This window comes from Lactuca sativa, chromosome 2 (assembly GCF_002870075.4).
Source record: "Lactuca sativa cultivar Salinas chromosome 2, Lsat_Salinas_v11, whole genome shotgun sequence".
In the NCBI taxonomy this organism is placed as follows: Eukaryota; Viridiplantae; Streptophyta; class Magnoliopsida; order Asterales; family Asteraceae; genus Lactuca; species Lactuca sativa.
Genome location: NC_056624.2, coordinates 214280156 through 214304997, shown reverse-complemented (window position 1 = coordinate 214304997; position 24842 = coordinate 214280156). Strand labels below are relative to the sequence as shown.

Sequence of the window (24842 nt, the reverse complement as noted above, 5' to 3'; positions counted from 1 at the left end):
TAGTATGTTGTTATGTTGTAGAGATCTGTTAGATCGGTGTCCTGGTATATAGGATGTTGCCATGCTTAGTGATTAGTAGACCTGCCTGATTATCTGTTGACTGGTTATATGTTATCTGTTGCATATATCAACATAGTGTGGTTGGGTTGAGACTATATTGCTTTGTGCTGCCTGTCAACAAACCCGGTAATGTTTATATCGATATGTTGTAATCTAACTTTGAGCTTCTTCAACAACACCTACATCACTTATAATATTTTTCCCAAGGCCTTTAGATGTACCCCCACCCTTATGGTCAACATCATAAGTGGTAACACCATCTTGTACCTTCACTTCCCTAAATCACATTAGAGGTCACCACTGAATTGTGTCTCCATAAGCCTTCGTCATACTTACACAAACAACACACCTGAATCATTAATATACGCCTAAGCTACAATTTGTTATACCTCTTGATCGGGTGGATAATTAATGTATTTAATATGAGAGTATCATGTAACATCCTAAATGTCCATTTTATGGTGTTAGTAAATGTTAACATGATAAAGATGTAATTATGTATGCTATTAGAAAGACCAACACCTTTATGATATGGAAAATGGGGACAAAGTTATGGTTTTTACCAAATATGCTCTAATAACTAAAGTTAAGTGCCACTCATGTTTTAGTAGTTTATATTATGTTAGATGATGAGGTTCCGTTGCAACCTCATGTATATGAGTGATGAAAATGACCATATAAGTTTATGATCATAGTGAGACAAAAGTGAAAAATAACCTCAAAACGTGTTTGGTTGTGTTTAAATGTATCATAATATGCATGCGAAGTAAAATAGTACGAAAATTTATGTGCTTAAACATGAAAGTGGTAAATTTGCAAAGTAAGTTGTTATTTAATGTAAAAATGGGACAAAATTGTAAAACGATTGAAAGACCTATAAAAGCAAGGTTAATTACCCTAAAAATTAGTTGAAAACATTTTATTAACACTCTATAGGGTAAATAACGGATTTGTTATGGAGAAATATGAGTTATAACTGAATTGGACAAAATTTTAAGCAAAAGATGAAAATGTAAAAGTGTGCAACATTCTATATTCATGACTTTACAACTCAGAGATATAAAATTTAAAATTAATGACTGTATAAATGAAAGTTTTAGTAAATTCAGAAAGAAATCCAAGAAAAAATCAGCTCATCTGAAGAAAAAAAAAGTCCACAATGGAGAAAAGAAAAAATCTAAACTAAGAGGACTCGCACTCATGCCCCGGGGTAGAAGCCTAGAGAAGTGCCGCAACTAAGAAGAAATTATAAATGATGGGCTTTCTAAAAAGTAGCCCATTAAAAATGCATTGCACCCCAATACACAAAATCGCAATCCACTAAAAGCCCATCCAGTTGGTTAGATGTGCATTTCTTAATCTTTTGTTATTTTTTGAAAAATTTATTATTTTTGTGTTTTTCTCTTCATTTTAATCCATAATACTTTTTACAAAAAGCTAGTGGAAATAAAAAAGATAATGACCAAGTATGTACATGATACATATTTTGGTTACCTATATATGTCAAAAATATGTTGTTGTTCCAAAAAAAAAAAAAATTGTGAATCAAATTAACGTGTTGGATTATAGAAAGTTATTAAGTTCGTTTTTTCATAGATTCATGGAATCTATGAATATGGTCCAGCAAATAAACCTTTCAACAAATGAGCAAATATAAGTCTCCCAAGTAATATCTTCATGTGTCGCTGGTATATATGTTTCTATATATTGAGATTGGGATTTAGCAATACTAAACATGGAGATTGGTCCCGAATTGTTTTCAGATCTTAACCAACGGGCTTCCATCCCGATACTTCTCACTTCTCAGTGTGGTTTTCTATTCCCAATCACATCTCACGCCATATCCTTGGACACATGTCCATCGAAAACAACAATCTTTCGTGGAATACTAAACAAGAAGTTACAAGTGGATGTACGTATCTAGGATTCTTAGATACTGTCACCTACAAATAGTGAATCACATGTAAGTACTTTAGTTCTTATTACCTCCATTCATTCATATATCAGTTATGTTTCCGATAAGAATGGTGATGATTGTGGTGGTTTTGATGGTAAACGCCGCTTGTGTGGTGGCCATCCGCTGCCCGGATTGTGGGAAGACTCCAGTTCCGTATCCACTCAGCACTACACCGTTGTGTGGCCATCAATCGTACAAGATTCGGTGTGACATGGAAGTGTTGAAGTTTGTTACGGGAAGGTACACTTACCCAATCATATCAATCTTCCAGAAAAATCAACGGCTAGTCATCGGTCCATCGGATTTATTACCAGATACCTGCGTTACGTCTGATTTAGCCAACGAGGGACTTCAGCTGAATACCTCTTTACCCTTCACTATCACCCAGAGTAACACTGTCTTATTCTTCAACTGTACGGAGCCAACGGGGAAACTTGCGTATGATTGCTCGCCGGCAAGCGCTTGCAACGCCTGCCAGAACGGCCTGCCGGAGATGTCCATTTGCCGGAAAACTCCACGTTGTTGCACCTTCAGAAAAGGCAGCTACACAAACCTGTATTCCATTCAGCTCAATATAGATCGATGCAGGGCTTACTCAAGCTTCGTGAACGTAAACACATCGTTGCCGTTTGCCAAATGGCCGAATCCTGGCGTGGAGTTGATGTGGGCACCACCTCCGGAGCCACCATGTTCATCGCAGGGGCATTGTGACTCAACCTCCACTTGCAGGGACGCTCACGACGGCGGAACGCGAAGGTGTTTCTGTAACCGTAAATTCCGCTGGGATGCAATCGCCGGCCAGTGTACTAAGGGTACGTAAAGATCTCAGTTTAATATAATTACCTTTTAGCATTCCAAAACGTAATTAAGTAATTTTATTACAGATCTAAAAAAAGTCAAAGCAAAACGGAAGGTACTCGGAGCGACTGCAGTTTGCATCGGAGGGACCATATCTGTAGCAGTTGTATTTGCGATCACAATGTTCATCCGCCGTCAAAAAATCAAAGCAGCACGAAAACGCCTAGCTTGTGAGCGCCAAAATATTCTAAGGTCGAGCGGCGGTGGAAAATCGTCCAAGATCTTCGCCAGCAAAGAGATCAAAAAGGCAACAAACAACTTCTCCTCCGCCGGACTTCTTGGCGTCGGAGGTTTTGGTCAAGTGTATAAAGGGGTGTTGGACGACGGCACTACAGTGGCTGTAAAATGTCCCAAGCTTGGAAACACCCAAAGCATAGATCAAGTCCTAAATGAGGTTCGAATCCTATGTCAAGTCAACCATAAAAACCTAGTACAACTTCTTGGTTGTTGTGTAGAACTTGAACAACCGTTTTTAGTATACGAATACATTCAAAACGGAAGTCTTTATGATCATTTACATGGTAAAAACAAACGCCATTTAACATGGAGTCAACGGTTAGCCATTGCTCGTGACACTGCAGAAGGGCTCTCGTACCTCCATTTCTCTGCATCTCCCCCAATCTACCATCGCGATATAAAATCTAGCAACATTTTGCTCGATAGTCGAATGAGAGCAAAGGTTGCAGATTTCGGTTTGTCAAGAGAACTAGCTCAGGCGGATGTAACCCACGTGACAACTTGTGCCCAAGGTACACTCGGATACATGGACCCTGATTATTACTGGAATTATCAGCTAACTGATAAAAGTGATGTCTATAGCTTTGGAGTGTTGTTGTTGGAGATACTAACATGTCAAAGAGCTATTGACTTTTGTCGGCCAACGGATGATGTGAATTTGGCGGCTTACATTAAACGGATAGTGAGCGAGGAAAAAATGGTGGATGCGATCGACCCGTCCCTCAAAAAAGACGCTACACCATTGGAGATTGATGCTATGAAAGCTTTTGGGTTTCTTGCAATGAGTTGCTTGGAGGAAAAAAGAGAAAACCGGCCCTGTATGAAGGAAGCATCTGAAGAGATTGAGTATATCATGGGTATTGTAGCGACCAGATTAGAATTAGATGATCATGGTTCGGACAACTAGATCTTTCATGATTTGTATATTATGCATCAAAATATGGAATACATGCCTTCAATGTTGTACGTCATTTAGAGTTTTATTGTATCCTATAATAAACATGTCTCACAAAGATTCGTTGTGGTTGTTGAGACAATTGTATACATGTTTTGTGTTCTAGTAATAGTACGATTACATGTTTTATGTTCTAGAGAACATGAACATTATCCGCTGACATTTTAGTAACATCTATTTCACAATAAATTCAATGTGGTAGTTGAGACTTGATAAGGTGGACGTAATATCATTGACCCTTAAATAGTCAATTAAAATACAATAAGTTATAGAAAAAAAAAAGTCAATAAAACGACAACAGACAACTCAATATAAATCCAAATATCCTTTTCGATCTTCTTCGATCGAACCCATAAACATTTTTCAATCTTTTCAAACATGGCGTCTAAATCAACTTTTGCTATCATGCTCACGGTGGCGCTGGTTCTAATGTGCGCGGGTCTCGCCACCTCCGCCACCCGCTGCCCTGACTGTGGCTCCACACAAGTTCCCTACCCCCTCAGTACCGGACCTAGTTGCGGCGACCAGTCTTACAGGATCCGGTGCGACGTGAGTGAAGGTGACTTGTACTTCAACAGCCTGAACAACACCTATCCGATCTCCTCCATCTCTCAGGCCACCCAACGTTTCGTTATCCAACCGCCGAGTTTCCTCAACAACAACTCCACCTGCGTGACGGCGGATATTTCCTCCCAGGGACTCCAGCTGAACTCCACCTTGCCGTTCAACATCACAAGCGGCAACACCATCTTGTACCTTAACTGCTCTGAGTCGCTTTTGAGGTCGCCGTTGAATTGTACCTCGACGAGCCTATGTCACACCTACATAAACAACTCAGCAGAGGCGTCGGCTTGTGGCAGAGCTCCAATTTGTTGTACGTTTCGGACGGGTGGGTCATCGACGATGTACTCGATCCGGGTGAGAGACGGTGGGTGTCAGGCGTATAGAAGTTTCCCGAATTTGGATTATTCGTTGCCGGTGAGTCGGTGGCCTGCTGCTGGAGTGGAAATACAGTGGGTGTCGCCGCCGGAACCCTTATGTGGGAACCAAGCGGATTGTGATAGTAGCTCTACTTGTATGCCATCTGGTACTGGTGGTGTTAGTAGATGTTATTGTAACAGAGGACGTCACTGGGACGCCATTGACGGAGTTTGTGCGTTAGGTAATTTGGTACAACTTTCATGATCTTCGAACAGTTTTCATTGGGTATCATAAAGATGGCAATATAATTTGGGTCAATTTATATTTTTGTACAGATGATACTTGTGAGAACAGAGGGGACTGCGACGACTCCAAGCGGACTGCCCTTATTGCAGGTATTATGACACTTCCACTTAAATTAAGTAACAAAAATGAGATAGATTTAGTTGAATTTTCAGTATTAAAGTTTAATCAAATCATACTAATATCACTAATCTTCTCTAATAAATGCAGATTTTTTTTTTGCCACTTGTCACACTTTTATTCGTTTTGCTACATGTCATTTTGTGGTTATTTTAAATAAATTTTTATTCCATATGTAATTTTGTGGTTTTCCTACTTTATTAAATTTCATATGGTATTTAAATTTAATAATAAATGCTTATCAATTTCATTAATTGACTTTCATTATAATTTCAAAATTTTAAATTAAAATCTCATTAATTTGCTTTGATTATTTTATCTAAATAATTTGTTTAAATTTAAAAGAGAAAAAAAAACACTTTAATTTTAGTAATTTAATATTTTTCTTATTTTCCTTATAAATTCATATTTCTCAAATATATATATATATATATATATATATATATATATATATATATATATATAATTGTTTTAAATACACACATGTAATACATGGGGCTCACACCTAGTTAAGTCATTATACCCAAACATATCTCCTATTTTTCAAGTATCGATGATTTTAAAATGAACTTGATTTTTATAGATACTCTCACGCTATATTTTGATCTCTCAATTTAAACTTGTACTAAACATAATTTTAGTAGATACTATGTTGCAATTAAATGCAACACCTTTGAGTCTGGTTCAAGTTTGATTCAGCTCCTATGGGTTAAATATCTCAACTTCTTAAGTTGATTTTTGAGTTTGATAGATATCAAGTACTATACATTAGCATGTACTCCGTTATATTTGGAGTAGTAACGTACGTGCTCTACATTAGCAATTAGGCCAAAAAAATAAGTCACTAAAATACTTTTACGTAAAAAATGAACAAATATATATTGTAGGACCAACAATATATTCTTGGTGAAATCGTGTTTGGAGGTTGGTCAAAAGTAGGCCAAAATTTTAGAGAATTAGTTTAGTTTAAGTGTTATTTTAACTAATTTTATTCATATTCCCTGGTATATTACCAAAGTGGTTTTTGACTTTTTGTATGGTTAAATGGTTAAATATATTTCAAGACATACACTTTTCTAAAAAAACAAAAACTCTACATATTTATATTATTTAGTTTTTGAAACTTTTTTTTGGAGACTTTGGTTGACCATAACTATAACTATGGTATTGAATTCCATGTCAGTTCACAAAATCTTTTGACCATGGATATCAACATTTTATCTTAGGACCTATTGAATTTAATTGTTTTCATTTCGTTTTAAAAATAGTTAGATACCCTTTTAACAGTAGAATGTCACAATTAAATGCCTCTCGACCTCTCCATCTCTTTTCTCTCTTCCATTCCAGCTCACAAATTCCATTATGTTTCCCGCCAATCAGATGCATGAAAACTCATATCTTTCAAAACAATTTGCGAACTAAACAAACTCCATTATTTTGCTGACATTCAAAATGTTCAGGTTTGACCTCCGGTCTGGGAGCAACCCTTGTGGCAGCGTTAATCGGACTCCTACTCTACAGACGCCATCGCCGCCACAAAGAAGCTCAAGCACGCCTTGCACGTGAACGTGAAGAGATACTAAACGCCGGTTCCGGGAAAAACGCTAAAGTCTTCACCGGCAAAGAAATCAAAAAAGCCACACACAACTTCTCCAAAGACCGCCTCCTCGGCACCGGAGGATTCGGCGAAGTATATAAAGGTATTCTAGAAGATTCCACCGTCGTCGCCGTCAAATGTGCCAAACTCGGAAACACAAAAGGCACCGATCAAGTCCTCAACGAGGTCCGAATCCTCTGTCAAGTTAACCACCGTGGCCTGGTTCGCCTCCTGGGCTGTTGTGTTGAGCTTGAACAGCCATTACTAGTTTACGAGTACATCTCAAACGGAACTCTCTTGGAACACTTAAAAGGTCAACACAACGGCGATTTGACTTGGAACCACCGGCTAAACATTGCTCGTGACACGGCGGAGGGGCTAGCCTACCTCCATTTCTCTGCAGTTCCACCAATCTACCACCGTGATGTCAAATCAAGCAACATCCTGTTAGACGAGAAATTGAACGCAAAGGTTGCGGATTTTGGGCTGTCACGGTTGGCTGAAGCGGATTTGAGTCACGTCACAACGTGTGCTCAGGGAACTTTAGGGTATTTGGATCCTGAATATTATAGAAACTATCAATTGACAGATAAAAGCGATGTTTATAGCTTTGGGGTGGTGTTGTTGGAGTTACTAACATCGGAGAAAGCAATAGATTTCAATAGACCACCAGACGATGTGAACTTGGCGATTTATGTGAAACGGGTTGTTGAAGAGGAGAGGATGTTGGATGCGGTTGACCCGAAACTGAAGAGTGGTGCTAGCAAGTTGGAGTTGGAGACGATGAAAGCATTAGGGTTTCTTGCGGTGTCGTGCTTAGAGGAACGTCGACAAGATCGGCCTTCGATGAAAGAGGTGACGGAAGAGATAGAGTATATCATTAGCATTGCCACACATAAAAGTACGGAAGATCAATAAACATCAACGCCTCAACGGATACCCAATAGATATTGTAGAAACTAGGCAAGATCAAATCCTTCAACTTTGCCCAAGAAATAAATTGCCAAGTTAAAAAATTTATATGGTATTTAGAATAACTTTGAGGGTTTGGGTTGTAGGATGTTTTAAGTTGTAAGTAGAGAGAGGAAGCTATAAATTATTTTAAAACGGATTAAAATAAAACATATTGTATATCTCCCAATCTAATAAAAGAATAGTTTTAATCTCCTTCTGACATTCTCATAGGTGTCCTAATTAATATATATTTTATTCTTTTTTTGCCAACTGACATCTTATTAAATCTCTTAATTAATACATGTCACTTGTCAATCTATTGATTCTTAATTTCAAATTTCAAAATTTTCACTCTAATTAAATTAAATTAATAACATTATAATAAAAATTAAAATAAAATTAATAAAAATTATAAGATGATATAATTTCATATCTTTATTCAAATTAACGATTATAATTTTATATAACTAAAAAAATTCCTTTTAATTAATAATTTATTTAAAATAACTGAATAATAATTTTGAGTTTTCACCATGAAAGTTTAATTAATTTTGTTACCGTAGTTCCCATGGGTTATATACTAGTAATTAATATTTCAATAAGAATTTAAATATAACAAATATTTAACTAAAAATACAATGGTTATTTGATTCAAAATGAAGGTTTCTATTCTTAAATTGTGTGTTATTTTGTAATTATTTTATGATTAATTAACAAAAAATTAACTTATTAGTCTAACATTAAAAACATAAGGAAACACAATTACATTAATAAGCTCAAAAACTAAAATGTAAGTGAAAATAAACATAGTAAGGATAATCCTAAGTTTCGTTATATGAAACATATTAAAAAGAATTAAAATATATGAATTTCATTAGGTATCCAATATTCTCATATTTGAAAATATTATCATAATATTTAACACCGTAAACTAATCTAAATGATAAAACAAAGAAAAACTTAAAGATAAAAAATAAAAGTCGAAAACATAAACAAAACTAAAAACTAAAATTATATATAATGTCAAATATTAGCAATCTATAACTAATAATTACTTTTTAGACACCTTAACGACTAATATAATGAGATTTGATGGCAATTATTTACTCTTTAAACGATAATGAAAATGTTAGAAGCTTAAAAATAAGTTAAACCATTAAAGAGAAATAGAAATAATGATAATTAAACCCATATAGTCATTAACTTTTTGATCTTCAAAAAGCTTCAGAGATTACATAAAACATATAAACTGTATTTGATCGTGAATCAAAAAAGAATAACATTTTTATAGAGAAACATATTTATAATAGATAGATTGTCTATCTAGAAATAGCCTAAGAAAAAACACATTTTACAAATAAGCACATTTATTTGGCCACCGTCTCCATTTACTATCGGTGACATCCCTCCTTACACATATTTCCACATTTCTCTCCTTCCCTTGCTACTTTATGAAAACCACACTACCCCACATCCATCTCTCGTCCTTTCTTCTTGAATCGTGTGTAACCCCTTATCCATGGATTCTAGATCAATTTATTGGTAGTAGAGATGGATGGTTGTGATCGAGATAGAATGTGATATAATATGGTGTTTGTTGTTGGACATGGTATTGGTGAGAGGTGGACGTTGGTGGTGGTGAGAGTTGATGGTGTTGGTCGGAGAAGATGGTTAGGACATACTTTTATGGTAAGTGGAAAAAAAAAATTTAATGGTAAATCGTGTAAAAACATTAAACTATAATATTTGATCAAAATGCTAGGTTGTGCACCACTCATGTAAGTTTAATGATAAATTATATAAAAAAAATAAGAAAGTGACTAATATAAAAAATGATAGTTCATTGACCATCAAAATTATTTTACCTTTTTTTCTTATAGCTATAAGATGACTATATATTGAATTAGTAAATATGATCATTAGAATGACACAATAAAAAGAAAATGATCATTTTCTTTAAAGATGTTGAAAATGACTAGTTACTTCGAAATCGGTCATTCGATACTCAATTAGATATATAACATGTATTTTTTTCCTCGTTTTTACAAAACACTTTTCAAAACTCTCTCTACACATTGTCTAAATGGTCATTCAAATGTCCAATATCACTTTTTTTTAACCAAATGTAAAGGTTTATGTGTTTTTATTATATCTATTTTCATTTGTCATGTTTCTTTATATTTTTGTTAGATTTCAGTAAAAAAAAACATTCTTTCGAAATTCATATTTGTTTCTCAAAATTTCAGTATGTTCTTAAAATTTTGGAATTTTTTTCCTGAATCTAGAATTTTGCATTTGAGATGTAATTTTTTGTCAAAAAAAATATATCTTTAAATCCTTCATTCTTAATAGTCGATTTTATGAATTTCCCTTTAGATATAATGAGAAGATATTAATAACCTTATAATTATTTCTTTAACAAGAATCATATATCTCATAAACATTAACACGTATTAATCACTAACAAAAAAAAATAATAAACAAGACACCAAACCAAGAACACCAACAATTTTATGTGGTTTAATTACTCTATCAAACTCTAATATATATTCCCCGCAGACGTTTATTAGTTGTTTATTCTTAAGCTTTGTTTTCAATACAATCCACCCTCTTTCAAACCCCTAATGAGTAAATTTGAAGAAGACATCAACACACGCCAAATTCGTAACACCATGGATTCACACGATGTTACAAAGACATCAACACATTTAAGTTACATGTCAACACATCCCAAAGACACTAATATAAGGGGTTACTCTAGAATAACTAGTTAGAAGAGTATAAAAAGACTATAGAATGTCAAGACTTCATCGTAGATCTTCTTGGCGGTCTAGACCTCTCAAAGTCAACACATCCCCTGTAATGGAATGTGTATGCAATGTTATGTATCATCTTAAAATAATGTGCATGCTAAACTATCATAAACATCATGGTGTAAATAAACAATCACTCGTTATGTGTTAATTGGGTGTTATATGGTGTGTTTACATATATAACAAGTAAATAATAAACATGCAGCACATATCGAAAAATACAATATATGGACATGACCACCAAAAAAGCAATGTACTTTGGACTTGATCACCAAAATTGCAATGTAGTTTTACATTTGCTACTGTTATACTTGAGTACTTGATATGAGAAACACAACAAACACTATGAAACAATATTTTTTATCGACCGAAAACAACAAGGGACACTAGTCGTAAATAATCAACAATAAAGCGATTTAGAGAGAACCTTCTCTTCTTCTATTTTTGAGAAATTAAATATCCTCCTACTTATTATTTCTACCAATCCTCCTACCACTTTTAGATGATGATACGTGTAATAAAAATTTATTAATTTTATTAAATATGACAAGTTTCATAGTCTTAAGTAAGGGTGAACAAAACCGAAACCGAAAACCCAAAAACTAAAAACCGATAAAACCGAAACAGAACCCAAAGCATCGGTTTGGGTTTAAGATTTTAAAAAGCGGATTTTTTGGTTTGGGTTGGGTTTGCCATGTCAAAATTGACCCATTGAAACCAACCCAACCCAAAGGTAGGAGGATATTTGATTTCTCTTTATTTTATTTTCCTTATTTTTATAATTTTCACGGTAATTAAAAAAGACAAAACTGCAAAAAATTATCCTTGTGGTATGTATTTTTTTTCGGGTTTTGATCCAAACCATGACTTTTCGGATTGATAGTCACTTTGAACTAGTTTCATTGTGAAATTCATCATTGTTAAACTTGAAAAATACTAATTTTCCCTTTTAATTTGTTTTTTGTATTTTATTAAAAAAATTCTTTTATTTTAATATTTGAAACAAATAAAAAGAGGGACATCTCTCTCTCTCTCTCTCTCTCTCTCTCTCTCACACACACACACATACCCACCTTTACCTATATCCATCAGATACTATCATTATTCATCTTCTTTCTTTCTCCCATCCTTACTCCCCCCCCCCCCCCCCTCCTCCCCCAAGACAAACACTAACTACCACCATCATCTTCTACCATCAACTGCCACTGGTCGTTGGTCTTCTTACTCTGCCTCTATTGTACTTAGTCGCTGACCAACCACATCCGACATTTCTCTTCTCTTGTTGGAAAGCGCCAACCACAAAACCCTTTCCACCTCACCAAAAAATCGCAAAAATCAGCACAACAACCTCCTCCTCCTCCTTCCATTCGCATTGGTCACTCCACCTATTGCCACCACCACTTGTTACGACACCAACCCTCACCCATTCGCACTGCTACTGCACTTATTGCCACCACCACTAGCAACACCACTGATAAAATCAAACTTTAACTCAAACAATGGCATCCGCAAAACCCTTTCCACCTCGTAAGAAAATCACAAAAAATGCCTCAACCACTTCCTTCCATTCGCGCCGCCACTCCACCTATTTCCACCACCACTTTATGCGACGCCAATCCTCACCCATTCACACTGCCACTCCACACGTTGCCACCATCACCGATGAAATTAAACTTCAAATCGAACCCGATGCAAAATATTCCGAACATACATGGTGCTTCAATTGTTTTTGCTTCGACCGACGATGGACTTGCCTGAGGGGTGGTGGGAGATGAAGTCAAATTTGCTAGTGTCGGCAGCTCTGCCATAGAAGAAAACTGCTGATGATTTTAGTTTTCTTATTTTTCATCTCTCGAGTTCTTCACTTTCTAGTTTTTTCATGTTTGATCTGAAATTCTAAATTGATGTTGTTTAGGATATGTTTGTTGAAAGATGATTGAACAAAGTCATTTTTGATTGTTTGTTGCTTCATTATCGATGGTGAACCGACAAAAATATTTATGAGTTTGTGTTGGTTGATTTATGTTGCTTCGATGAGATTAAATCAGTGAATAAATGTGTCTCAAGCGAATGATGGTTTCTCTAAATGGGTTCTCAATCTTCGTTATGTTGAAAATGGTTCCGATCTATATGTAGGTTTCAATGAAAGAAGGAGAAGGGGTAAAGTCACCATTTGATTCAAATTGATTGGTAAACGAGGATGATGATGAACATGGGTCGAGAGAGATGTTTATGTGTGTATATGTGTTTGAGTTTCAACAGAGAGAGATATATTAATAAAACTTTAAACTAAATAAAAAAAAACATAAAAAATGTATTAGAATGACATTTTAGTTTTTTTCTACCAAAATAAAAAACAAACTAGCATAAGAGAACATCGATCTTAAAATAAATAAATAAATAATACGGAACTGTTTTTACACTTTTAATAAAAAAAACGGTTTCTTTCTATTCTTTTCCATGTCATTTGTTATTATTATTATTTTTTGGAAACTTACACTTCAATCACATAAGAACCGGGGGAACCTGGAACATAAGGTGAAAAACCCTAAATTCCCAAAACCCTTTGCCAACGCACTCTGTTCTTCTCTTTCTCTGTATCACTCTTGTCTCGAAGCAAAAATGGTTCGAAGCTTGAAAAATCCAAAGAATGCTAAGCGGAAGAGCAAGGTAGTAGTTCCCCATCAATTTAAATTTTCAATTGTTGGTTTACGTTTTTTTTCGAATTGTCAAAGGATTCATTCATCTTGATTCTGTTTATCTTTAATAAAACTGGGTTTTGGGTATACGATTGATTATGTAACCAGGGTTCAAAGAAAGAAGATGGGTCATCCTCATCAAATTCAGTACCTTCAATGCCAGCGAAGGTGTGGCAACCCGGTGTTGATGCTTTAGAGGAAGGCGAAGAGCTTCAGTGTGATCCTTCAGCTTATAATTCTCTTCATGCCTTCCACATTGGCTGGCCCTGCTTAAGGTTTGTTTACTACAAAATTGACTTTCATTCATTCATTCTTCTTCTTTTACCCTTTTTTCTGTATAAGAAGTTTTCGTTATGTAATTGGACTTTGTTTAATGTGTTGTATAGCTTTGACGTCGTGCGGGATTCACTAGGACTAGTTCGGACAGAATTTCCACACACTATATATTGCGTCACTGGAACTCAGGTTATAAAACATGTTACAAATTAAATTCAGTTTGCTCATTTGCTTCCTTCAATATCTCACTCCATGATTGCTTTCCCCTTAGAATTTATGATATGTTATCCTTATTCTTCTAGGCAAATAATGCTCCCAATTCAATCGGAATATTCAAAATATCAAACATTTCTGGAAAAAGAAGGGAACTAGTACCAACAAAAACATCCAATGCTGACACAGACATGGAAAGTGATAGTAGTGATAGCGATGAAGATGAATTGGATAATGAAGGACCAAAAGCTCCGGTCTTTCAGGTAACACGTAGCCATTAACTTTTTACATCTTTGATCATTACTATTTTAATCATTCTATATTTAAATCTACAGGTCCGAAAAGTCTTTCATGAAGGTTGTGTGAATAGAATTCGTGCAATGACACAAAAACCCCATATTTGTGCAACTTGGGGAGACACCGGTCATGTGCAGGTATAATCAGTAACAATAACAGTATCAGTAACAGTAACAGTATACTTGTAAAATTTACATGAATGATGATGTGATGCAGATATGGGATTTTGCCTCTCATTTAAATGCATTGGCAGAAGCTGAAAGTAATATTAGCAAGGACGCTTCAACAGTTTCTAATCAAACTCCTTTAGTAAAGTTTACTGGTCACAAAGATGAAGGCTATGCAATTGACTGGAGTGCCCTTGTCCCTGGCAGGCTTGTATCTGGTACGAATTACAATATTTTATTTATGCGATATAAAAACTAAAAAAACTATTAATTTGATTTTGCCATTTTTTTTTAAAAAGGTGACTGCAAGAATTGCATCCACTTATGGGAGCCTTCATCTGACTCAACATGGAATGTTGATAGTAAACCATTTGTTGGACACACTGGTAGTGTCGAAGATTTGCAGGTAATTTATAACTATTACCCTTTTGCCCATTAAGGCTAAATACGTAAAAAAAAAAAAAAAAAAAAGTCGTTTTTATTTTACTTTTTAGTCTCTTTTTTATAAAACTTTTCTTGATGCAGTGGAGCCCAACAGAGCCATATGTGTTTGCTTCGTGTTCTGTGGATAAGACAATAGCAATATGGGATACCCGATTAGGGAAATCACCAGCAGCTTCCATTAAAGCACACAGTACAGATGTTAATGTCATTTCATGGAACAGGTTTCTACCTTTATTTATTTTTTAATTAATACACGTCATAATTTTGTTACTAATTTGTTTTTTTTAATTAGGCTTGCTAGTTGTATGTTGGCATCTGGTAGTGATGATGGGACATTTTCTATTCGTGATCTTAGATTGCTCAAGGTTTTTTTTTTTATTTATTGTATTAAAATTTATAACTATGGAAAAATAACATTTTTTTTTGTTTATTTCAGGAAGGTGATTCTGTAGTGGCACATTTTGAGTACCACAAACATCCGATTACATCTATCGAGTGGAGTCCACATGAAGCATCTACATTGGCAGTATCATCATCAGATAATCAACTCACGTAAGAATTTTTCATCTTTAATAGTTTTACAAATCACACCCTCATCTTTTGTCAAACTGTCAGAATATGGGACCTTTCTTTAGAGCGAGATGAAGAAGAGGAAGCCGAGTTTAAAGCCAAAACACAAGAGGAAGTACACGCGCCCACAGATTTGCCTCCACAGCTTCTTTTTGTTCATCAGGTAAGTTGCAATTTTGAATGTTGATTTTTTTTTATGGGAAAATGTTTTGACTTTTGTTGACTTTTTTGTTGAACAGGGTCAGAAAGACTTGAAAGAACTTCATTGGCATACACAGATTCCAGGAATGTTGATTTCTACAGCTGGTGATGGTTTCAATATATTGATGCCTTCAAATATTGAAACTAATCTTCCTCCTGCTAATGCTACTGCTTGAAGATCCAGGAAAGATTTTTTTTAAAAAAATGTAATCCGAAAGCCATAGATTTTGTTTGAAGAGAGCATCACGTGAGATATTGTGGTTTGTATGGAGTGTTTTGAATTTTTGAGTCATGTGAAAATGAGTTTATAAACATTATTTATAAACCATAATGAATTTATTCACATAAAAATAACAAAGTAAAATGTGCTAATACCAAGAACTGAAAGTGTGTGATGCTATAATTAATAAATAAATAAATGAAATTAGAGTGCTATATATAATTAATGAATATTTTCATTGTAATTCTTTAAAGTACACCCACCCCCTCACATCATTCATCTTTGTAGTACCTATTAGAATTGTTTTAAACATGCTATTTTGACATTTAAAATTCATACATTTAAATACAATTTGGATTATTAATGAATAATATCACAAACCTCATCGAAAGTCTACTTCCTTAAGGACTATAATTCATCGAATAATTTATTTTCATTGGTTCAATTTTTATGCAAGTTGTGTTGAGAGACCCTTGACTTAATCAAGGATTGAAGGCTCTGTATACGTCTAGTTAATTTTTAGTCTAAATCATGCATAAACAGTTGACTCAAAATTTGCTTCAATAATAAATACTTCTAAAAAATTTAACCATAATGATGTTAATTGGTAAATCATAACATTATTTATATTAATTATAAATTAAAACATCTATCATAAGTTAAACAATATAACAGGTAGTTATATGAAATTTACTTGATTGATTTCTATAAATATTAAAAAAATTGGGTTTCCTGTACAACAAAAGGAATATGAACAAATATTATGCTTTTGGAAACTTGCATTTACTTTGTCAATGCATGCATAGCGAGCTTCTTAGAAGGAAAGGAATTGACAATTATGATCACTTGGTTTGTTGAGAAAGTTGGTTCATTCATATTTTCCAACCCAACACAAAATAAATATTGTATTCTCAACTTGTTTTTATTAATTAATTACCCAAGATTACTTTACAAAAATAAATAATGAAAAACCAAATTAGACTTTTCTTTATGGGTTTATTCTATTAAGTTAATCGTAAACTCAAACATCATAATGATTAAATATTTTTTTTTGAAGCAGCCAACCATATATTAGAACAAATATCTAGCAAGAAGCTGAAGAGCAAGAAAAACCATTGCAAATTGTTTAAAGACAATTGCATCTAGCATTTCTAATTAAAAATACATTTTTATGTCTATTACTAACCCAAAAAAACTTTTTTTTATGTCTATTACTAACCCAAAAGAAAGAAAACTCTCTAACTGAATAAAAAATTATGTCCTTTCTCATATTACCACCTTAAAAAAAGATACCTCCATAAATACCATAATGTAATGCAAACCACCTCATTATTACACTCTTCTTATTAGCGCTGTCTTGAAAACTATCCACTTGATCGAATAAAATGTTAATGCAAGAAAACGAACTAACTTGGATATCTAAACATTTAAAAACTCCAATCCAAGTTGATGATCCATTTGTTCCAGTACCACATTGCCCATTCCATTGTTAACCTCATCAATTGAACTTTAATACATTTTCTAATTACCAATTGCATGAATAATGTTTGATCTTTGATGAGTTAGAATAATATCTTCTGAAAATGTCAAATAAATTATGAAATGCATCATTAAAAGAACGGCATTATGAATACTTTTTAAAACATTGACCAAACATTTTATTTTTACCTACTTGGTTCTTGTAACCACTCATTATTTTACTCATATATTCTGTGTTATTCTCCTTTCATAAGTGACAAAAAGACTTCATATGTTGTTACGACTTGGCCTAAAGATGCTTTCCAACTCTTTGATTCAAATAAAAGTCAAAACATTTACATCTTGTACTTGTATTTATCTTCTATTATTTTTGAATTTCACTAATAATTAAGGTTTATTTGATTGTATAAAGTATAATAACAAAAATCAATAAATAAGTTAATAAAACAAGTATATATTTTATGGACAAAAATATCCTTTATTGGGAATAACACTAGTATTCAAATGAGTGTATCGGAATATCATATGTGCACTCGAGATATGTTTAGATTTAAGTTTAATCGGTCAAGAATTTATACGTTTGACATTTCATAGTTCTTTATTTTAATGTTGTTTGTTTGGAAATAATAAAATGCACTATAAATATAAAGTTTATCGTTTTCTTCCGAATTACCATGACATATTCACTTGTACTTTAATATTTTATCATATAAACTACGCTTTTATACTAAAATAAAACTCGTGAAGCATCCTTGTGTATAAGAATGTCACTAGCGATGTCCCAACCACCATCGACCCAATCCCAAATCTCATTTAAATACAACACCCATGCTTTCATTTCTCCTTAAACACACCAAATCTATTTCCAAAAATGACCATACTACCCTCACATGTCAAATATGTTCTTCTCATTCTTCTCTCTTTCTACACAACCCTTTCTCACCAAGCCTCATCTCTCCCAAATCCTAGGCTCCAAAAAGCCTATTTTGCCCTCCAAGCATGGAAACATTCGATAAACTCCGACCCTCAAGGCTTCACATCCAATTGGTACGGCTATAACGTGTGTAACTATACCGGGGTCTTCTGTGCGCCTTCTTTAGACGACCCACATGTGACCACGGTCGCTGGTATCGACCTCAACCATGCAAATATCTCCGGGTCTCTCCCTGAAGACCTAGGTTTGCTGACAGATCTCGCACTCTTCCACATCAATTCTAACAGCTTTTGTGGAACAGTGCCAAAATCTTTTAACAAACTAGGTCTTCTTTACGAGCTTGACATCAGTAACAATCGCTTTTCGGGTAATTTCCCATCAGTCGTGCTTTCTCTTTCTTCTCTCAAATTTCTTGACATTCGGTTTAACCAGTTTAAAGGTGATGTTCCTTCCAAATTGTATGACCTTAAACTCGACGCCATTTTCATCAACAACAACTTATTTGACACGAGTTTTCCTAAAAACCTCGGGAATTCTCCTGTTTCGGTGGTGGTTTTTGCTAATAACAATATCAAAGGGAGTCTGCCGTCGAGTATAAAGAATATGGGGGGAACTTTGGACGAGATTATTCTGATGAACGTGGGTTTAAGTGGGTGTTTAACACCGGATATTGGGTCGTTGAAGAAGTTGACGGTTTTTGATGTGAGTTATAATTCACTGGTGGGGATGTTGCCGGAAAGTATAGGAGAAATGAAGAGTCTGGAGCAGTTAAATGTGGCTCACAACAAGTTCTCCGGCGAGATTCCGCCTAGTATCTGCTCGTTGCCAAGACTGGAGAATTTCACGTACTCGGATAACTATTTTTGCGGCGCGCCCAAGAGTTGTCTCAAGCTGGCCGACAAGGATGATCGACAAAATTGTATCCGGGAGAGGCCCGCACAGCGGCAGGTGGCGGAGTGCAAGGCATTTTATTCTCGTCCGGTGAATTGTCTTGATTGTTCACCACCACCTCCTTCACCACCGCCTACTAAACACTGGCTGCCACCATCGAAATATTGAATACAAAGATAAAAATAAAAAAATTTGATTATTCAAAGCATATAGATGAATAAGGAAAGTTGAACTGATTTCGTGTGAGATTTGTTGATGTTGATATATTACCTCTCTTAATTATTTTTACTTTTTATTAAATTTTAGGTTTTACATAAAGTTTAAGTTCGTATGAATGTTTAATTTAATTTACTTGTAATTAACAACTCTAAAGCCTTTATTTCTATTTTCTATTTTATATTTAGAATTTAAGCTTTGATATTAGCTGAATATTTCCTAATGTACCCAAAAGGTTATTTGATTTACATTAGGTCATCCGTAACCGGAGACTTTTTTGTAACTTATTTTTGTTCTCTATTCATATTACATTATTATCAATTGACAACTCAAAAAACTTTAGAATGTCTCCTCTATAAAAGGAAAATTCAACGACGTATCTATTAATTGGTGGCACAAGTTATAGTTTATAAATATTTATTTCTATATAACATAAGCATTGGACCAGAATTAAAATAAATAAATAATATATATGTTGGTGATTTTGTATCATTAATATCATTTAAATGTAATGAGATTAATTTGTTGATAAATATTACTTTGATAAATATTAAATAAGTTAGGGTGGTACGGAATGCATATTTGTTTAAATTTGTCTTAGTTGAAAGTATATTGTTATTTATAGGCAAAACCCCTAAATTGACGGGAATCCGAGAGCAGTGCCCAGAGGAGCGGGGTCCAAGGGGTGGCAACCTCTGGCTAACTTATGATCCAAATTCTAGACTTGAATTTTAGTTAAGTTGTTTTGTTAAAAATGCATCAGAAATACAAATTTTAGAAAATAAACTTGATTTTGTGATCTAAGTTCTAGACCCGATTTTAAATTAGTTTATGAGTTTTTATGGCAATTTATGTGACAACTTTTGGATAGGAAGTTACATTCATCTAACTGTCATATGACAGTTGTAACATCCCGAAATATCAAGAGTAGAGTTGAAGGGCTAAAAGAGTAAGTTGTGGAAGAGTGACTCGGCGAGTCCATGGATGGACTCGGCGAGTAGAATCGCGGCTGGGACGCGTGTTAAGTAGCCGACTCGGCGAGTCGGTAAGGAGGACTCGGCGAGTAGGCGCTGAGTGGAGAAAACCCTAATTCTCGGGGTTGAGCCATATATAAAAAACATTATGTTTTCCTTCCAGCCTCTTTATTCCCACTTGAGTCCCAGAAACCCTAAAATCGTGGAGAAGCACCATTGTTGAGCAAATTGGAGCTTGGAGAGGTGGTTTTGAAGAGATCTTAGAGAAAGAGAGGCTTGGAGCAAGGGGCTTTGCTTGGATTCGAGTTTCATTGCAGTTGACGCGTCCATTGGAGGTAATATCTCGTTCTTGGGCTATTGTTATGTTGTTTCTTCATTTTGGGGTTTGTGGGATCTTGCCTATGGATGAAATTGTAAGTCTAGAGGTTAGATCTGAGGTTGCTACCTCAGATCTGGAGTGGAGAAGAATCAGAGAGCATGAAAGTCCCTGTGTTGGAGTGTTTAGTGAAGCTTTCATGTCCCAAAACCCTAAACCAAAGTGCAAAAAGCCTAGATCTCGTTAGATTCACATAAAGTTTGCCACTTTACGTGATGAAGGGGTTGTAGGAAGCTAGATCTATGTTTTGGATCAATTGCATGGCTTGGAGTGCTTCTGTATGGATTCAGACCGGTGGTACTCGGCGAGTCACATGGGTGTACTCGACGAGTTGCTTGAAGATGAGTTGGGACTCGACGAGTTGGAAGAACAACTCGGCGAGTTGGATGAAGATGGCCTGGAACTCGGCGAGTTGTATGAACAACTCGGCGAGTAGGTTGAAGATAGCCTTAGACTCGACGAGTCTGTTCTTGGACTCGGCGAGTCTTGTCGAAGAGTCCCAATATTTTCTGGGCGAGTCGGGAATCGGTGAGTCAAGGGATGACTCGGTGAGTTGTGTGCGAGAGGACTCAGAAGTTGTGGGACTCGGCGAGTCTCGGGGTGACTCGGCGAGTTAAGTCGCGGATTGAGTGAAGTTCTGAGTATGGGGACTCGGCGAGTCATCGGGTTGACTCGGCGAGTAGAGTCAGTCAGGGGTTGACTTTGACCTTGTCTTTGACCAAGGGTTGACCAGTGGTTTCCAGGGGCATTTTGGTAATTGTTGATTATTGTTTTGAGTTCAGTGCATTGGTGGTTGTCCGGTGGTGGAGATCGTATCAGTGATCGGAGCAGCTTGGGTTATCTATTCAATCGGCAGTTTCGAGGTGAGTTATCCTCAATATATCAACAGGGTCTACGGCACCAAGGCCGACCCTTTATCGGATGGAAATCCGGGTAGTGTTTGTTGTTATGATATTGCGGAATATGGGCCGGAAGGCATTATATGTTGTGGGCCGGAAGGCATTACATGTTGTGGGCCGGAAGGCATTGCGATGTGGACCGGAAGGTCATGGCCTGGAAAGGCGTATGTGTGTAATTAGTATGTTGACTGATTCGTAGGGTGATGTTATGCTAGTGACCGGTTAGTCCGGTATCTTGGTTAGGGTAATGATATGTTATGTGATCTGTTGATCGATTCGCTGACTGTGATCTGTTGAATGATTATATGTTATGTGCACAGTTGCTTGGTCTGGGGTTTGACCCGATATGTAAGGCTGTTCTATGATCTGTTATGTTACGTGGGCATTTTATGTTATGGGCCGGAAGGCGATATGTTATGGGCCGGAAGGCGATATGTTATGGGCCGGAAGGCAATATGTTATGGGCCGGAAGGCGATATGTTTTGGACCGGGAGGTCGTGGCCTGGAAGGGCGTATTTGTGGTTGGTATTTTTGGGGGTATCTCACTAAGCTTTCGGGCTTACAGTTGTGGTTTTGTGTTTTCAGGTTCTCAGGAGTCTGTGGCAAGGCAAAGGCGTGATCGTACCGTTCCCCGCGTTGGTGTTTTATGATTTGAACCTGGGAAAAATACTCTGTTAAATAATGTATTGAAAACCTTTTTGTAACAACGTTATTAAAATGGGTGGTTTTTGAAAAGTTTTAATTGTTTTGAAATTTTGGTCGTTACAAGTTGGTATCAGAGCCTTGGTTTGAGTGAATTGGAGGAACACTCGTGTAACTCCAGTCTCAAATCGAGGAAGGTCTTAAAAGAGAAATTAAAATGGTTTTCAAATTAAGTAAAGGGGGGACGCGGAGGTACGATCAGCCGGAGCCAGTAAGTAACCCCAAATTTACCATTCATGACACTTTTTTTATTGAGCTTTGATAGAACAGCATGCTAGAGTTAGGCTAGGGATCTTCAGGATTTCATGATAATGTTGCCTGATTTGTGATGCCTGTAGCCTAGGGTTCCATTTGGGAGATTCTCAGTGTTCCTCTAGTGGTGAGGGTTGATCGTTGTTATGCATGTTCTCTAGGGTATCGTGGTAGTACTTCATACAAATATGGGTAGGTGTGGAAGGTAGTATGGGCCCGTACTACTGAAAGCACAGGACCCATATGCGTATCAGGGAAACCATGATCTCTAGGGTGGGGGTTGAGAGAGTTGGATCCCAGGTTAGTGGGATGAGTCTGAGTTTTTGGTGTGGTGTTTCTCAATATGGAGATTCCGAGGCATGATGAGAGTGGATCCGTATCAGGATCGGGAGCAGGAGAGGGAGTTCCTGGCGGATCGGTGCCGCCCGAGGTCACCGGTCAGATGAGCACGAGGGAGTTGGATGCGAGGATTCGTAAGATCCTGCGTGATGAGATTGCTGAGTTGTTCCGGGCTGAGTTGCTGGAGTTGTTTGGGTCGATCAAGACCACCATGGTTGAGTATTTTGATGAGCGCTATGCGGCTCTCGCAGAGACGGCTGCCGCGGCGGCTACAGCGGCTGTAGCAGCGGCAGGGGGAGGAGCTAGTCAGGGTTTTCAGTATCGGGACTTCTATTATACGAAGCCTCCCACATTCGATGGAGTTCAGGACCCGATTGTTGCTATGAGATGGTTATCAGACGTGGAGGGGTGTTTCTTCACGTGTTTATGCCCTGCTAATCAGAGGGTGAGGTGTGCTCTGAACCTGTTGAGGCTCGGGGCGAAGGATTGGTGGAGATTGACCACGGGGTCATATTCAGATGCGCAGAGGGTTGCGGTATCATGGGATCAGTTCTGAGAGATGTTCATCACTCGTTATGTTCCGCAGGTTGAGAGGGAGAGATTGGTTCAGGAGTTCCTTGAGCTGAAGCAGGATTCGGAGTCGGTGACTGAGATCACCAGGATGTTCACTTTGAGGGCGATGTTTTGCCCTGAGTATGCTTCGGAGCAGGCTCAGATGTCCCGATATCTAAGTATGCTCAAGAGGGAAATCAGACAGTGGGTGGCTACGCAGAGGTGCGAGACCTTGTTGGAGTTGCAGGAGGCCGCTAGGCGGCGTGAGTTAGAGATTGAGTTGCAGTTGCGTGAGCTGAGGCAGGCTCCGGTGCAGTCGCAGCCGGCGCCGAAACGGTCCAAGACCGTCGATTCCAGGGTAGGAGAGCAGGGTAGTCACACTTGCAGGAAGTGTGGAAAGGGTCACGCCGGAGTTTGTTGGTCCGGTGGTGCAAGTGCGGAAAGGAGGGGCACTATGCGAGGGATTGTCGGCAGTCAGCGCCAGTTCGGGATTTGAGGATTTGCTATCATTGTCATCAGGTTGGGCATTTGAGGGTCAACTGTCCACAGCTTGTTGCAGGACCGGTGCAGGCTCCAGCACCGTCCATGTTGAGGATTTCAGGTGGAGGTCAGGGTGGAGCGGAGCCCCTAGGGGCTCAGGGTCACGTTTATCAGCTTGCGGCAGAGGAGGTCAGAGCAGTGCCGGATGCAGCTGCGGGTATGTTTCTTTCTTGATGTCTTGTTATCTTGCGATTATTGCGGTATATTGTTTGTGCTGGTATCTTTGTGTGGATTTCGATGCGGTATTTGTCGTTTTGCGGGTTGGAGTTTCTGGTTTTTGATTTGGTTTCGGGTTTTCGTCTTGGTAACTGTTGTTCCCTGAGGGTTTGGTATGATTATAGTTTGGTTTTTTGTGCTATCGTTGGTTATCGTTCGTGAGGGTTATTAGTGGAGATGCGGCATTGGGTTGAATGTCGGGTAGCATCTACATTCGTGGAATGGAAATTTGGAGATCGGATTCTTTTTTAGCGGATTGATCAGTGAGGAGATGTGTTTTGTTGAGGGTTGCTAATGCCTGTGGGAAGCAGTTAGTGTGTAAGTGTTCTCTTTGTGCGGGGTTGTTCTGGAAGGTCGTTAATGGCGACCGGTGGTTGTTAGTCAGTGCTTCAAGTGGGGGAGAATTGGAGAATTCTCCGGGAGATCGAGGAGTATTTGAGGGTGCTTAGCTGTTGGGATTCAACAGTGTTCTGTCAGCCCAGAGTATAGGCTGATAGGAGCGAGTGTCGGGAATGCGGGGCGGGATACAGACCTAGGGCATTTGATTGTGGAGGCCTGGAAGCAGGCCGGGATCAAGTTGAGTAGGTAACCGGGGTCATGTGATCAGAGT

The 24842-nt window shown here is 37.0% G+C and overlaps 4 protein-coding genes across 4 annotated transcripts; all 4 read left to right on the top strand.

Annotated features, from left to right (window-relative positions):
* Positions 1–2033: 2033 nt before the first annotated feature.
* Positions 2034–4020, top strand: LOC111912203 (wall-associated receptor kinase-like 20). The gene is made up of 2 exons (XM_023907925.3): positions 2034–2829; positions 2902–4020. The coding sequence occupies exons 1-2, from the start codon at positions 2070–2072 to the stop codon at positions 4017–4019; spliced, it is 1878 nt and encodes a 625-aa protein (XP_023763693.2). The 5' UTR covers positions 2034–2069; the 3' UTR covers position 4020.
* A 334-nt stretch (positions 4021–4354) lies between these two features.
* LOC111912225 (wall-associated receptor kinase-like 20) lies at positions 4355–8174 on the top strand. Its single transcript, XM_023907945.3, has 3 exons — positions 4355–5229; positions 5324–5383; positions 6872–8174. The coding sequence occupies exons 1-3, from the start codon at positions 4446–4448 to the stop codon at positions 7924–7926; spliced, it is 1899 nt and encodes a 632-aa protein (XP_023763713.2). The 5' UTR covers positions 4355–4445; the 3' UTR covers positions 7927–8174.
* Positions 8175–13280: 5106 nt separating this feature from the next.
* On the top strand, positions 13281–16006 carry LOC111912290 (protein HEAT STRESS TOLERANT DWD 1). Its single transcript, XM_023908021.3, has 12 exons — positions 13281–13445; positions 13583–13749; positions 13861–13939; positions 14053–14226; positions 14299–14397; positions 14477–14645; positions 14727–14833; positions 14953–15092; positions 15164–15236; positions 15308–15423; positions 15487–15604; positions 15681–16006. Exons 1-12 carry the CDS (start codon positions 13398–13400, stop codon positions 15816–15818), a joined length of 1428 nt encoding a protein of 475 aa, XP_023763789.1. The 5' UTR covers positions 13281–13397; the 3' UTR covers positions 15819–16006.
* Positions 16007–18142: 2136 nt separating this feature from the next.
* Positions 18143–19586, top strand: LOC111912202 (leucine-rich repeat extensin-like protein 6). The gene has a single exon (XM_023907924.3). It carries the CDS (start codon positions 18213–18215, stop codon positions 19332–19334), a length of 1122 nt encoding a protein of 373 aa, XP_023763692.1. The 5' UTR covers positions 18143–18212; the 3' UTR covers positions 19335–19586.
* The last annotated feature ends 5256 nt before the right edge of the window (positions 19587–24842 follow it).